Raw genomic sequence first — 16,726 nt, forward strand, 5'->3', positions numbered from 1 at the left:
GTTTTTCAGCTGATCTTCTCTAAAATATAGCAATATAATGAGGGTGCTTACATTCTATCATACAATGTTTCTGCTATAATTGTTTTGGGGCATTTTAAGTGGTGTTATATTTGCGCCTCAGGATTGTACTAATCCTATACTAAAGGTCTTTAAAAATCAAATAAGGGGCTTCCCTGGTGGCGCAGTGGTTAAGAATCCACCTGCCAATGCAGGGGACACGGGTTCAATCCCTGGCCCTGGAAGATCCCACATGCCACGGAGCAACTAAGCCTGTGCACCACAACTACTGAGCCCTTGTGCCACAACTACTAAAGCCCGCGCACCTAGAGCCCGTGCTCCGCAACAAGAGAAGCCCACGTGCAGCAACGAAGACCCAAAGCAGCCAAAAATAAATAAATAAAAATAATAAAGTTCCCTTTAAAATACAATAAAATAAAAATTAAATAAGGAGGCGCAGAAAATCTCAAAGGACCTAAAAGGTACATCCTTTCAACTGGGAAATAAATATCTTGAATGTATTCTATTCTGCATGTTTTCAGCCTTAAACCATTTTGTCCTCAAACCTCAGTTTCTGCTGTCATATTGGGAACCAGAGAAAGGAGATGGGTCTTGTGTGTCGCCAATGAAACCTCCATCACAGAAACATTTGGAAGAAAGGTCATTAGGTCTGTCACGCTGGGGAGTTTCACTTCTGCACTTTGATAGCGTGAAGAGCTGGAGGACTTCCTTCATCACTCCAGCATGAGATTCAGAAAACTGCCCCCCCAGATCACAGACCACCAAGTGTTCTTCCAAAGACCCACTAATGGGTCTTTCTGACTAATGGTGTGGAAAGTTCCCAAGTCATTGAGATTACCTCCCCTTTTTCCCCTTTAAAAACTTTCATGGCCAAGCAGAATCTCCAGAGCTGGTTCTGGGACTCACGTCCACCTTCTCCTAGGTTGCTAGCCCCCTGATTTTTGTTTTGTTTTGTTTTTTTGCCGTGCCACACGTCATACGGGATGTGGGATGCGGGATCCCGACCAAGGATTGAGCCCATGCCCCCTGCAGTGGAACAGCGGAGTCTTGGCCACTGGACCGCCAGGGAAGCCCTTCTCTCCTCTCATTTTCCTCTTTGCTTCATTCCTATCAATATTCATTTTATTTGCCTTATTTCTTAATAACCCTTTAAAAATGTTCACCCTGCCAAGACCTGTCTCTTGTCTCTTAATTCTCTCCTTTGCCTTTCCCAGTTTTCTTGTTTTTTTTCTAATAAATAAATTTATTCATTTATTTATTAAAAAAAAAAGAAAGAAAGAAAGTTCCCAAGTCATGTTTCTTATCCAGAGCATTTCTGGATGAGAACATTCAACAGTGTTGCTTTCCACGTAGCTTTTCCCACTTGGACACGACTACCAAATGACACAATTCTAGTTATGCCCTCCACTCGCAAAGACAACCCACAGCTGCCCACTGCCTCTGGGGGAAAGCCCTAATCCCTCTACCTGGTATATAAGACTCTTCATGACGCAGTCCAAGGCTACCAGTTTTATGCCTGACACTATTCTGTACACTAATCCGAGTATTTCCCATTCCTTACAAACACCTGAAGTTCCCTGCTGTCTAATTTGCTCAAGTCACTTCTTCCACCTGCAATATTCTGTCCCTTCTCTGCTTATCTGTTTCCTTTGCAGTGTCAAAGACCAGCTCAACAACTTACTTTGCCCCCAAGTTAGCTATTTATATACATGCCTTCTCCCTCCTTCTAAATTATGTTATACAGAACTTAATGCAACAAATGTGTTCATGGCAGATGCTCAATGCATTTAGCTGGCTATGTGGATAAATCTCATGCGTCCACACCACAGTCTCAGAGGCAGGAAGGTGCAATAGGACCTTGTGGGCAGTCCTGCCCGACGTCGGTGGGTGAATCAGTAGAACATCAGCAAGAGCACTGGCCTGTTTGCTCTCTGCAACTGGTTTGTTTTTCTCCAGTGTGTGACCCAAGGCCTTAATCCTTTGCCTCAGTTAAGTGTACATATCCACTACATCGGTGCATAGTAAGAAAGTTTCTTCCTTAGGGTTCATGAAGTTTTGAAGTAACAATAATACAAACATTTTTTTCCTAGAAGATTTTGTCATTCTCACAAGGTTGTGTGGCTTAAAGAGTAATTAAGGAAGGCAAATCCCAAATAAAAAGTGAAGATCCCAAATGGAGGACAGAGGCCTGTCCTATAAAGAGACACTGCCAGCTCCACCTCGGATTCCCAGAGCACATCCGGCACAGCAATCTTAGTGACCAACTGCTCTGGTGTCCTCCGTAACGAAACGGGTTCCTGAAGTGTGACTGGAGATCTGACCTAATGAAATGTAACAAGCAGCGTCACCAAGGCTGCTGAAGCATGAGTCTGCGTTTCTCAAGTCAATGTAACAGAATCCGAGCCGTGAACAGTGGAAGGTGGGCCAGAAGGCTATCTGGTAGCCAAGGGCACTGCCGAGGCTTTAGAATAACAGCACAAGGCTGTAATCGAATGCTATCCCAGGACATTTAGCCAGTTAATCATCTCAATCATCCATCTTTTATTCATAAACATGGAGGAACAACGTTTTCTTTGGCTGCTCACTTTGCCCTTTCAGGTTACACCAATATTATGCTGTTCCAAGTTTTCCCTTTATGTCCCATACAATGCACCTGGTTAGAGCATCTTGTCACCATGGATGTCAGTGCGAACACTGGACTAGGTTGGCCTGATCACGGGCAGGGCTTTAAGCATTTTTTCTTGGAACTTCGTTAAGACTGTATATCCACAGAGATGTGAGACAAATAACCACAGAATCTGAGGCAGGAGCCTGCCTTACTAACCAATATCCCTTACTGTTTTCCCAGTTATCCTTTTATTTCAGCCTTGAAGGAGAAGATTAAAAATGGGAGGATTATTTGTTTTATGTCTCAAATGTTAAAAATTCAGCAGGATATTCTTAGCAATGACAAATCCATCAGACTTAATCACCAGCGGAGCCCAAGTGCATTGCGAGTCCACACCACCTTCATGGATGTACTCTTTCCCACAAGTACAGAAGTGCAAAGCATGGACCAGGAATGTCAGCAAATGACCTCTGGGCAAGGACTGTATTTTACACATTATTTTGCCCCCGGGCTCTACCTCATCGCTTGACACCTACGTAGCAGACTTTATATAGAAGAGATTAAGAACTAAGGCTCTGGAACCAGACTTCTGGGTTTATCCCTCACTAGCTACATAGCCTTAATGAATCTCTCAGGGCCTCAGTTTCCTCACCTGCAGAATGTGAATAATAATGATACTAACATACACGATTACTGTGATAATTGAATGAATTAATACTTGGAAGGCGCATAGTCAGTAAATGTTAGCTGTTGTTTGGACTGTCTTGAATTTAGCTGTGATCCATTGTTTTGGGGGGTTATATGGGTCCTGGGAAAACATGACTTTAGCTCACCTGTAACAAGGGAGAAAGAACACATACTATATCTTTTTTTTTTTTTAACGTCTAAGTCTCTAGATCAGTGATTCTCAAAATATGGGCTGGGGACCTCTGGAAATCCCCAAGAACCAAGACCCCAAGACCCAAGTCCTTAAGGTCAAAACTATTTTCATAATAACATGAAACTTATCTGCCTTTTTCACTCTTGTCCTTTTGTGAGGGTACGGTAGAATTTTCCAGAGGCTATGTAGTGATATCATCACTTAATTAATGGAATGAGTGCTTGCACATTCTCGTGCTTTTTCATATTCCTCAGTCATCATTTCTCACACAGTAAATAGCAATAGCTATAACCACATAAACAAATCTCGCCAGGGTACTCAGTAATTTTTTAGAAGTTTAAAAGGGTCCAGTGACCCAAAAGTTTGAGAACCTCTGCTAGATTATCTCCAGTTAAAGTCCCCCTCCCTCCTCCCTTTCAAAATCTGTAATGTGAAAATACCAAACTCAGTCCTTACCTTTGAGCCTCTGGCCCCAACACAAAGTTAGGCCCCTGAAGCTGCTCTGCCTGCATTTTGTCCTTGTGTGTTTCAGGCTGTCGGGGTCTGACCTGCCTGGCGAGGACTGGCTGTGGGATTACGAGAAGCATGGCCATCGCCGCTCCATGATTGGAAGAGTCAAGAGGTTCCTGAGCACCCACGAACGCACCTCCAGCCCCAGGAGGAGAAGCTACAGGAGACAGGCCAGCGACAGCTCCACGTTCTTACCCCCAGGCGACCTCAGCCCAGCCAGGGACCTGCTGCACGTGCCCTCGAGAAGTCCCCACCATGCCTCAGCCACCTGGAAGCACCCCTGCACCCCAGAGGGGAGCCCCAAGCTGCACGCCAGCCTGGGAGAGCTGCCCACCATCCGACAGGCCAGCCTGACTCCACCGTCCAGTGTGAGGGGCTACCCCACCAAAACGCCGCGGGTCCCTGAGGTACTGGTCACAGCAGCCGAAGCGGCAGTGTCCAGGGCAGAGGATGACCACCACGACTCCACTGCCTCTATCCAGAGCTCTGACTTCACTGGCGTTCAGCCGAGCAGGACTGCACAGCAGGAGGACCCTGTGGGGTCAGTCCCGTTCCCCTCAGAGAAAGGGGCACCTTCTAGGGACCCCAGTTCCCAGACTGTTCCAGCCAAAGCTGAGAGAAACCTCCTCCAGTTTGCCTCTGAGGAGGACCCTCATGAGAGTGACAAGTCCCCAGAAAGGTGGAGCCTCCCGAGGTTGGTGGAGTCCAGCTGCACCTCCCTGGCAGGCCTAAGTCCGGATCCCGTGAGCTCTGAGCCAGTTCCTTTACTTGACACAGAAACATCCTCAGAGACCGGAGGAATCAACATTGTGGCTGGTTCTCGAGTCTCTCCTGATGTGCTGTATTTAATGGAAAACCTGGACACCAAGGAAACGGATATCATAGAGTTTAACCACAAGCAAACGGAGGAGTCACCCAAAGGAAGGCCAGAAAGTTCTAGGACCTGGCTCTAGCCTAGATTCTTACTTTCCCAAAAGTTCAAGTATTAGTTCCAGAACATACCTGGGGGCTAGTCAATTTTTTTTTTTAAATGATCATACCGTATAAGCTACTTAAAACTTTGAAGGGCATTATGATCCTGACTTTTTGAGACCTGAGAAAATCAAACACATTCACGCCACCCACTACAAAGTGACTTTCATGGAAGTTACGCAGACCACAGTGAGGTATCTTAACCAAATAAGGAACCTTAAATATATAAATATATACGCCTTATAAATTCATAGATTGTTAGCTTTGCAAAGGGCTTTATAGATCATGGTCCAATCCCCTAGTCTTCCCTTTTTTTTTTTTCCCTTTCTTCTTTTCTTCAGTTATAAAGACAGGCAGATGGATCAGACGATGCCTCAAAAGCCCCTTCCTAATGCTGATTCCTTGTTTGAGGCTTTCTAACCATCCCACTCCACTTTCTATAACTCTTATCTTTCCTAATTCTTAAGCCTCATCAGCATCAGAAAGCTCCACCTCCCTTCAGTTTCCTTTCTGACCTCCGACCTCCCGGACTTCATTTTTCTCTCTTCCCCCTTTATTCCCTCATCCTATTTTCTTTTCGTCCCCCTCGTCTTGCTCCTTCTCCGGTGATTCTCATCCATCCCACCTTTCAGGCTGTAACATTTTCTCCTGCCAACTCTGCTGCTTACTTCTTGCCACGGTTTTAAAAGCACGAGGCATTGGCAAAGCCTCCTACAGAGTGATCAAAGTGTCAGTAAATGCAGCCGGGCTCCTCCCAGCCTCGAGGGAAGGGGCATGGGACCTGCTGTGTCCCCCATGCCCTCTCAGCCGTGGCCGTCTCTCTCTGCCTCCACTCTTAGGTCTTGAACACCGGAGAAGCCACGAGGGCATGAGACCTGCATAACCAAATGCTATGGAACCAAATAACAAGGTTTCAAACTGTTTCACTCAGACTCTTAAAGAAAAATCCCCATCGTGTCATGACATGGGACCAGTTACTGTGTCTGCCAGGTTGTTTGGGATGAAGTAGGGTATTGGAGCTGGGAGGTTAAGGGGGTCCAGGACTGTATCATGGGGATGGAACATTGACTAACTTCCTCCAAGGAGTTCCTGGGTGGCTGTTTGTTGGCAGCTCCCAACTTTAACTGGAAGGCCATGCTAATGAGTGCTGCTCTCACTATTTCTGTCATATGATGAAGCTTGACTACGAGCTCAAAAACAAAACAGCCCTAATTGCTACCACTTATTGGGTGTTCACAATAGCGTGTAAAAACAGATAATCCCACTAATCCTCACAGGAATCCTATGAATTGATATACTATTATCTCTATTTTACTTTATTATTTTTTAGAAGAGTCTTTCATTTCTCAATGTTAGTTGTTATTCTTTTATCCAAATAATATACCTTAGCAGACCAATGCTTTCTTTATTATTATTATTATTTTTGGCCATGCAGCAGGTGGGATCTTAGTTCCCGACCGGGATCGAACCCATACCCCCTGCAGTGGAAGCGCAGAGTCTTAACCACTGGACCACTGGGGAAGTCCCTATCTCCATTTTAAAGATGAAGAAAACAGAGGCTTTAGAGAAGTAATTTGACTAAAATCACATAGCTAAGAAGTGGCAGGGCTTGGGTTCAAGCCCAGGTTTATCTGACTCAAGAGCCCACACTCTTGTCCAGTGCACTTAGACAAGCTGTGCTCTCTGTAGGGCCCTGAATCTACCAGCAATTTGCCCAGAATTCCGGAGGATGCCCCACGGGAGCCAGGCCTAAGTCTCTCCAACCTTGGAGGCCTTTCTGGGTCCTCCCTGCTTAAGTCCACCTGGACCTTATATGCATGTGTACAGGAGGGCAGTGCTCCAACCTGAAGCCTAGCCATGGTCCTCTTCATTTTTCTGACAGATGAAAGTTAGCAGGACCCTCTCCTTCCTTCCCCAGCTCCTCTCATTATGCAATGTTATCATGTGCTATAACATTAGCACATTTTTACAAGACATTGCATCCAACTGGGCCATCCCGTCTACATGACAGCAATGACATTTTCTTGAACAAATTTTTCTCAAAGGACTAAAAGGTAATAATGTTGGAAGAAATGCTCTACGTTGATGGTTCTCTGTGTTGGTCAACAGTGTTAGCACCTGGGAACGGTGCCCATGTTCCTGAAGCATTATATAAGGACTATGCAATCAGGCCCCAATGCAACGCTGCTAAAATGCAGGAACCCCAACCTTCTCCCAGCCTCCTAACGCTATTTTCTTGGATGTTTCAACTTAAATCTTCTATTCTCTTCTCTTTGGCTTTATCTATTGCTCAAATTCAAATAAGTTTCTACTTAGCTGCTTCTGAAATATAATCAATTTGTGTTCCTAAATCCAAAGTGATATATTATACACAAATAGAATCATACATTTTGTGGAGGACCAGGAGAGTTCATTTATCTCTGCTTCCCTCCATCCCTTATGCATCTTTGTCCAAAGAATTATTTAATTTCCTCAATATTTCATCAAAATTTGAGGTGGCCTCTATTTCCTCCTTGCACTGAAAACTGAATAATGGCTCATTCAATGAGCCCAGGTGGTTGAATTCAGCTATAAATTCAAGCCAGCAGTTGCCCAGATCAGATGAAGAAATTCTCTCTTCACTCTTAAATGAGTTTTTACCCAACGCAGACTGAAGTTGCAAAAACAAAATGATTTCTTCTCCTGTGCCTGATTGTACTGCCTGCCTAGCCCATCTTCTCCTGAGCTCTGGAAACTTCCACCCGCTGGATGAATGGTCACAACGTCCAGCGGCTTAGTCGTTTGGGCTCATCCATTCCAAGAACAGGCTCAGCTCTGCTCTGCATTAAACGTAGTCCACAAGCCAGAGGTGCAAGGAGGCCAAGCCCTACTTACTGCATTCTCTCTCTGTTCTCAGAGATGATGACTCTGCCCTGATGCCAGCAACCCCAGGTCAGCAAAGATAAAAGCCCAGGAGCTTTTTCTCTGTCATCCAAGAATTTAGGGATGACTGCCCCTCCAGAACAAAGAAAGCTACTCTCTCTCCTCTTTAAGGGTACCGTCTATTTCTTGGGGCATCGCCTCCACAGCTACAGGCATCCATTGCAGCCCAGTTCAGCTAAGCTTTGGAAAACATATTTTCAATAGAATGGATAAACATATAATTTACCATTAGTTTAAAGAAAAGACTCATTTAACTATACACCCCTCTTATTTAGTGTTTCCCCTCTAGCTTCCTCCTTCTTCAGAGAAATTGATTCAATCCTCAATCATTGTTCTAAGACCTTCTTATCATAAAGTCTGCTGAGCCCAGGCAGCCATGTGGTGTGATGGAATGAAGATGAGAAACCCGGTGTGTGACTTCCCTCTGAGTGGATTTGTGAACTTGAACAAGGCCCCCTCCTCTATCTCTCCTATCCTTATCTGTGAAATGGGCTCTTCTCTGCCCCACCTCACTGGCCTCGTGAGGAGCTGAGGGAGTTTATGTGAAAAGGCGGGGAGCCCCAGGCAGTACTGTGTGGGTGACTGGCCCGACTGGGAATTGATGCCCCCGTGGATTCACCACGAACTGCAGAGAAAAGGCATCCTTTTCTCCCTTTCCACTTGAGTCATTTGCTTATCGGGATCCCCTGTTCTCCGGGCTGCTGAGCTCTTTCATTCAGAAAGCTTGCCATTTCTCTTTGGGCTTCTATTTTTGTTTTGTTTCATATGCTTCCCAATGTCTACCACATCTTCCTTTTCTCCAGCGTTTTTCTCAAACCTTCACTCCCCACAAAAGCCGGCCTCATCATCATGGTGATAAATTCTGCTCCTTACCCATTTTACGTATCAATTTCCTCAATCAAAATATGGAACTAGAAAAAAAATCAATTGCCTTTGTTCTTTCCACTATAATTCTAGAGGATTTAGCACCTCTGGTGTGCAGTTGGAGGACCCTCTTAGGGCATCTAATCTCCCTAAACCTGGTCCTATATCAGTTAAGGAGGAATAATAACTACAACTGTAAAAAATTCCTAAGCAGGAGCCAGTTTAGAATCTAATTCCTTTTCCTCTTCACAATCATCATCTATATGATCAACATCGGTCATTTTCTGAAGTGCTGTGGTATCAATAGGAATAAGCAAGGATCTTCCTCATTTTGTCTTATGGAATACTCTCAGGTAGATCCTCAATCCTTTCACATGCTTTCTTTCCTTTTTTCATAAATTTATTTATTTCTTTATTTTTGGCTGTGTTGTGTCTTCATTGCTGCGTGCGGGCTTTCTCTAGTTGCAGTGAGCGGGGGCTACTCTTCGTTGCAGTGTGTGGGCTTCTCACTGTGGTGGCTTCTCTTGTTGTGGAGCACAGGCTCTAGGAGCCCAGGTTTCAGTATTTGTGGCACGCAGGCTCAGTAGTTGTGGCTCGTGGGCTCAGTAGTTGTGGCTCACAGGCTCTAGAGCACAGGCTCAGTAGTTGTGGTGCACGGGCTTAGTTGCTCCGCGGCATGTGGGATCTTCCCGGACCAGGGTTCGAACCCATGTCCCCTGCATTGGCAGGTGGATTCTTAACCGCTGTGTCACCAGGGGAGTCCCCTCGCATGCTTTCTGTTTCTTAGTTCTGTGAACCCTAATTTTTAAGACAGTATTTATGGCAGTGGCTATTGAGTCAAAGGAACCAATTCAAGAATACCAGGATTGTTCTCCTATTGCAAATCTTAGAGAACCCTAGATGTGGCAAAAAGAAAACGGAAGCAATTACCCTGGAAAACAGAGGCACAAAAAACACATTTGCCCTAAGTACCCTGTTAACTCTATGTGGAGAGTCAGTTTTTGTGTTTTGTTTCTGAATTAGTTCAGAAAATGGGCCCAACTCTTCCTTTCACCACAAGTAGATTTGGCCAGATGGTTCCCTGGAACCATCTTTTCTGAACTTCTAGTTTTCGATATTTATGTAACAGAAGCAGCAAAAGGAATGCTGTATCTTGTCTCCTGAAAGAGGGTAAGAACATTTCTAAAATACCTTTTGTACAGAAATGCTGATGTGTTCCAAGTTCTTTGTCTAGTTAATGGTTATTAACCTGAGGCACTTTTGTACCCAGGAAACATTTGGCAATTGGCAATGTCTGGAGACATTCTGGGTTGTCACACTGGGGAGCATTACTGGCATCTAGTGGAAAGAGACCAGGGATGTTGCTAAACATCCTGCAATGCACGGGACAGAGAGGCACAACAACTGTGGGGCCCAAAAATAATCAGATTGGGAAATCTGACTTAGGCCAACAGGAAGGTGAAAATGAGACAACCACCAAGGAGATTAATGAAGAGAGATAATCCAGAGAAACAAATAGAACTAAAAGAGAACAGATGAACCCAGCAACTGGCGAAATTCTTATTCTGTGTACAAGCTATGAACTAATCACCATTCCTCCCTCGATGCTAAAGGATCTGATATGTCAAATCCCGAAAAACTGGATGGAAACCCTAAGTTTCACCCTTAGAGAATTCCTTGGATGGCTCTTACCAGTAAGATTAATTAAACACCATTGCTAGCATGACTATAATTTTCTGAGAATGTAGCTTATATAAAGGGTGACAACAATAGATTTTGCCAAATATTAGGCAAGGGTTTGTGCCAATAAACTGCTAGACCATGAATAGACACCTGATCCAGCTTTGGCCTTTATATATCTCTTACTTAGGACCAAACAAATAAACCATATCTTCTAGACGGATAATCTGGTACTTTATTTTTCAGTAGAAAATAGTTAAAATGGGTAGGATAAGTATACCTGCTCCCCATGGGCCAAGCAAACTCACGGATTCCTCCACCTCATGCATTCTCCAGCACTTCCAGGAGGCTAACATCAGAGGACTAGTGCAGTTCTGGATGATGTCACCAGTTGGACTTTTATTCATAATCATTCATGAAACATTAGCAACTACAGTTTCAGCTAAAATTGGGTGGGTGGGAGATCCGTCCCTCTCACCCTCCTCACCCACCTGTCACTCTCTTCTGCAGGTCTAGGTAAGTATCGAAATGCCCTCTGAAGTTCAGCTGGCTTGCTTGTTCGTATGTCTGTTTGCTTCCTTTCATCCCCAATCTTGTTCCCCCTCCCAACCATTTTAGTTTGTTTAATGTAAAGCCCTTTATTTGCTGTCTTACAAAAGGTGTGTTACTGTTTTGTGTGCAAGTGTTCTTAACTTCTGTAAATGTTTATACTGTAGGCTTCATCTGTTTCTTTGTTGGTTTGTTTTTCACTCCATACCATGTTTTAAGATCCTCCCAAGTTCCCTGTGTACGTCTCATCCATTGCTTCTAAGTCCGGCACGGTCTAAGATGTCTAGGAGCTGACTTATCCACTCCCCAGGTTGCCTCCACCCCCCACCCTCCACAGTAAGCACCTCAGAGGCGTTCCTTTATGGCCCCGTAGGAGTTTCCTTGGGGTGTAAACCCATGAGCAGAGTCACTAGGTCACAGGGTGGGAATATATTTAACCTGACTGCTATTGCCAGATGGCGCTCCAGAATAACGGCACTGATTGGCAGCCCCCCACCAACTGCACATCGTATCTCCACTGCCCCTTCCCTACCACATGCCTGGCATCACCTAGGTTTCTAATTTTTCCAGTCTAACAAGTGTAAAGTGGCATCTACTTGCTGTTTAACTGACATTTACCTGCCAATTATACATTACTGGTTACTGCATGACAGTTATCTAATTTATTAATGACATCAAGTATCCCTTCATATACTTGTTCATTCTTTGGGGACTCCTCTTCTGAAAACTGCCTTTTCAAATTCTTTGCCCTTTTATCTAACGGGGATTCTATATCTTTCTTGTTTGTTTTTGGGAGTCCCTTTTATATTCCAGAACAACAGCAGACCCTTGTTAATTTTGGACGTTGCTATAGTCTTTTCCAGTTTTTTGTGTGTCTGTTAAAAGCGTCCGTGGTATTGTTTGCTGTGAAATCCTTAACTTTGATATAATCAAGTTCATCCTTTTTTTTGTTTTACATTTTTGAAAGTTTTTTGAAATCTTTCTCCACATCATGTCACAATATTCTCCCACCTTTTTTTCTGTTATCTTATTTTTTTTTTTTTTTTGCGGCCACTGCTGTGGCCTCTCCTGTTGCGGAGCACAGGCTCCGGACACAGGCTCCACGGCATGTGGGATCTGCCCGGCCCGGGGCATGAACCCGTGTCCCCTGCATTGACAGGCGGACTCTCAACCACTGCGCCACCAGGGAAGCCCTCTGTTTTCTTTATAATGTTAGGTAGGGATCTGGTTTATTTTTCTCCATAGAGTGAGCCAATTTCCCCCCAATACGCCCTACTAAACAATCACATCTAATAAGTTCTACATATTTCCTGTAAATCAGAGGCACTGGTTTGAAACAAAATAGCAATGGAGAGAACTGAAAGATAGAGTGGTATGAATGGGAAAAAAGAAAGCCGACCCTTAACCTCATAAAACTCACGCTCCTCCCCACTAAATAAAGTTTTCTCCTAAATGCATCCCCCTCTTGTTATCTTTCAACCGGTGATTTTTCCCCTTGGTGCCTGGAGTGTGTAAACTCTTCCTACACACCTCTGCACAAAAGCCCACTAAAAATAGGCCATCTCTCTGATCAGGCTGAGATTAAACTGCAAGAGTAAAGCTTGATACATAAGGTGCTCTTGCTAAAGAAGAAAAGGTGATGGTGTCACAGGGATAGTCTGGAACCCTTCAACACTCAGAAGGAGGCAGGATCGAATCCACAGTGGTGGAGTCCACGACCAAACTATATTTAGGGCCTGGGATCGGAGAGGAGGAGGTGCTATGCTAGGAGGCCAGTGTCACTTGTCTCACTGGCTGAGACTGCCCTGGGTCTTTGGGACTTTCCCACAGTCTGTCTTTACTCTCCTGTAACAGGCTGTGCTCAAAGATGGTGGATGTCAGGTATTTACTGCTACCCAGGCCCTGTTCTTAGGAATCAGCTGCCATGCTTGAGACAGTTACAGATGGTTTCAGAAAAGAACTAATCTTACCTTCTCATTATTCCTCAAGAAACAAAGCTTTCCAAAATGGGCAGCATCCTTGACACTAATGATAAGCTTGTTATTCATACACATGGTCAGGGGACCCTATAAACTCCAAAGGGAAAAGCACTTTTCAAGATAAGAAAACACCTTCGAACAAAGGATCAGTCATATTTTTTCCCAGTAAAAGTGGATTCTGATTACTTTCATCATGAAAGAATGTGAGAACACAGGCCAGTTCCTAAATGACACATTCACCTGTCTTCAACATAAGTTTGCCCACCCTGGTCCCCATTCAGAGGCTATATACCAAGGAAGAAGGTTCAGGTTTAGCTGTGAGAGGTCAGTCTCATAGGCAGAGTGGAAACGGGGCGTATGCTGACCTGTCCTAGGAGGCAGCCATGCCCTGCCCACTGGGATGTAAGCTCCATTCACTGTCTTTTTCAACCAGTGTATCCCCATGCTTACAACAGTGTCTGAAATGACTCAAACAAAACAAAACAAAACAAAAAAACCTTAGCTGAATGAATGCTTGAAATAAAGAAAAAAATGAATGAATGAATAAACCAAATTAGAACTGGATCTAAAGTTAGGAAAACTGAAAATCTCAGTCAAATGCAACCACAACCTTAGCTGTGTGGACTCAATCAAGTTACTCAGACCTTGGGACTTCATCTTGTTCAGCTCTGAAATGAGTGGTTGGACTAAGTGATTTAAGGTCCCTCTCAAAGGCTGGTTCCAATAACATTTCTGAAGATTCTATACACAGGGAGGAAGGAAGAGACATTCACGATGAATATTAAGAAAATGGACCCAAGTTGCAGAAAGAAACAGAAAGGCGAGTGGGGTGAGGGAGAGGAGAATTAACACCTGTTGGGTACTTGGGGTGCGCCTCGTGTTTCACATACATCATTTCAATGAACCCTCACAAGGTACTACTACCCATTGTGTAGGAAGAAATAGAGAAGTTAAATAACTTGCCAGGGGTTTCACAACAGTTAAAATTTCAATCTGGGATTTCAACCCAGGTCTCTAAGGTGCATTGCTGATTCTACTACCCTGTTCTGCATCCAAAAAACAATGAACTAGGGGAGGACAGAAATTTCTGTATGTAGTTGAGCAGTCAATTGCCATAACCACTCGAGCAGCCCCACTGACAGCCTTCAGAGACTAGTGGGGAACCTTGGGAACCAGCTTTTATTGAACACCTATTATGCACCAAATGCTACGGTTTAAATGCTGTACGTACATTATCATATCTAGTTCTCTTAACAAACTGTGAGGTGTCACTATGCTCGTTTTACAGATAAGGTAACTGAGGTCCAGGGAAGTGAAATAGTGTACTCGTGTCACAGAGCTGTTAATGGGCAGAGGAAGGATGCAAAATCAGGTCTGTACATAAACTATGAGGCAAATACATTGTTTCCCTAAAGAAGAGCCCAACCCCAGAGCCTATTTCTCTGTAAACACCTTCCCTGCAATCAAACCTGCCTGCGTGATCCCTGCCTTCACTGAAACAAGCTTAAACTCTTGTCTACAAGCTAGGATTGCACTTTGCCCCTAGTCAAAGCCTGAAACAAGTGTATGGATACAGTGCAAGACTGCCAATTCCTTCTTCTCTGCGCACACGTGAGGTGTATATGTGTATCCTTCCGAATGCTGAAATCATATCGAATGTGTGTGACCCATATGAATTCAACTAAGTGAGCTTAGCAAAGGAAAGAGAAGCACTGTGTACACACATAAAGGAGAGACCCCCCCTTACTTTCACCCTCTCCCCAGGGAACACAGCCCTCAGAGCGAGTGGGAAATGCAAGATGTAAAGCCCACCCGATCAGCCCCAATTCCAATGTGCTGAGAGTGATTCCGGCGCTTAAAGGCACAGCACTAGAATTTCCCAAACATCTTGGCTCCTAAACACAAGCCAACCATTTCATCTGCTGTTCAACAGAAAGACTTCCAACAACTTTTAGCATCCAGGCATGTGGACTTCCTGAAAAAGTACTAATAAAGTGCCTGCCGTGTAACCTCCTTAAGAGATTTTCAATGGTAATTTTCACTCTACCAGTGTTCTCCTTGTTTGCTGACTTTAGGGCCTAAACTCTGTGTAAGGTCACTGTGACATGTTCATTACCCAAGTGTTTATACTGGGACATCCTGGAAGTACCAGTTTCCATGAAGAGAAAGTGCACCAGTAGAAACAAAGTAATTTAATTGAATCTGGTTTTTTGTCTTTTTTTTTTTTTTTTTTTTTGCAAATCCCACCCTGTTGTTACCCCATCAAACATGTAGTACAATTCTGATATAAACGCAGCTCGTAAGATCTAGAGCCATCCAGAGTTGGTGGTGACATCTAGAACTTGAAAGCTGCGGATACACACAATCCCATCCCTCAGGGCCTCCTGGAATCAAAAAGAGCAGACGTGGGTCATGTGGGCATCACAGCCACCCTGCATCCACAACATGAGGCTGGCTGGGTACCAAGCTCACACCTTTCTGATGTGGTGTTCAGCAGACAAGGTGCACTTCTGTTGGTCAGTGGTAAAGGTTAAGTAAGTTACTTGTCTTTTGCGGTCCACACTATACCAAGGGCGCAGAAAACAGAGTGAGCTCTTGTTTTTACTTTATGTTCCACTGATAAAACTAAACTTCAAATGTGGCCTAATCAACCTGTGTTAAGAAGAGAACATAGAGAGTAAGAATGTGAGCTCTTGGACTCAGATTACATGGGTTCAAATCCCAGATCCACCACTATCTGTGAAGTTACCTAACCTTGTTGTGACTTGGTTTCCTCACAGATAAAATGGGGATAATAGTAATCCCTATTATTGTGAGTATTAAATGAGTTAGTACATACAAAACTCAGTACATTGCCTATCATATAGTAAGCACTTGATGAATGTTTGCTCTCATTATTATATCATCATGTTATTAAATAGCATGGTGATTAAGAACTGGGGTAGCGGGTTCTAGTCAGGCTCAGACACTTACTAACTGTGCAACCTGGTCAAGCTACTCAATGTGCCTTAGCCCTAATTTCATCAACTGTAAAATGACATTCATGCCAGTACCTTCCTCATCGGGTTGTTTTAACAATTAAATGAAATACTTTATTTAAAGCAATTAATTCAGGGTCTGGCACAAAGTTATGGCCCAATAATTGTTAACTATCTTCATTATTACTTAAAGAAATGGGCTTGACTTTAGAACAAAAGTAAGATTTGAGAATGTTTAAGGTTTCTTCCCCGAAGCACAAAAATGACTCTTGCTGAGTCAAAGATCTACGTACATAACTTCTTAAATTTTCTGCCTTAAGCCCATTTGATAAAACAGCATATAGCAAACTCCACTTGCAAAGGCAAAAGCCACAGAGAGGGATGAAAGCGGGGGCATTCCCTAGCAGCCCAAAATGGGGAAAGGGTGTCCCATACAACCTCCCAGGCCCACCCGGTACCCCCAGGGCTGTGGGTGGCCTGGACCCTCCTTACACTGAACAGCAGGCCCACACAGCCTCGGTAATCCCAGGGGCGTCACCAGACTGGGGCTGAGGACAGCCCGTCTCACACACTTATTTCTTAAAATCTCTGTTAACATTTAAAATCTCTTCCAAATAGGTTGGGTTTTTTGTTATTTATTTATTTATTGGCTGCGTTTGGTCTTCATTGCTGTGTGCGGGCTTTCTCTACTTGCGGCGAGCGGGGGCTACTCTTTGTTGCAGTGCATGAGCTTCTCATTGCGGTGGCTTCTCTTGTTGCGGAGCAC

At 44.1% G+C, this 16,726-nt stretch overlaps 2 protein-coding genes across 2 annotated transcripts in view; one reads left to right on the plus strand and one right to left on the minus strand.

Annotated features, from left to right (window-relative positions):
• BEST3 (bestrophin 3) overlaps positions 1–5,003 on the plus strand; it is a 43,048-nt gene extending 38,045 nt beyond the window's left edge. The window contains exon 10 of the mRNA XM_032645053.1: positions 4,039–5,003. Within this exon, the coding sequence (XP_032500944.1) occupies positions 4,039–4,969 (931 nt within the window). The 3' untranslated portion in view covers positions 4,970–5,003. The remainder of the gene's footprint in view (positions 1–4,038) is intronic.
• The window catches only part of RAB3IP (RAB3A interacting protein), a 168,826-nt gene that overhangs the window by 137,969 nt on the left and 14,131 nt on the right, over positions 1–16,726 (minus strand). The window lies entirely within an intron of this gene.

Source organism: Phocoena sinus, chromosome 10, assembly GCF_008692025.1.
Source record: "Phocoena sinus isolate mPhoSin1 chromosome 10, mPhoSin1.pri, whole genome shotgun sequence".
Classification (NCBI taxonomy): Eukaryota; Metazoa; Chordata; class Mammalia; order Artiodactyla; family Phocoenidae; genus Phocoena; species Phocoena sinus.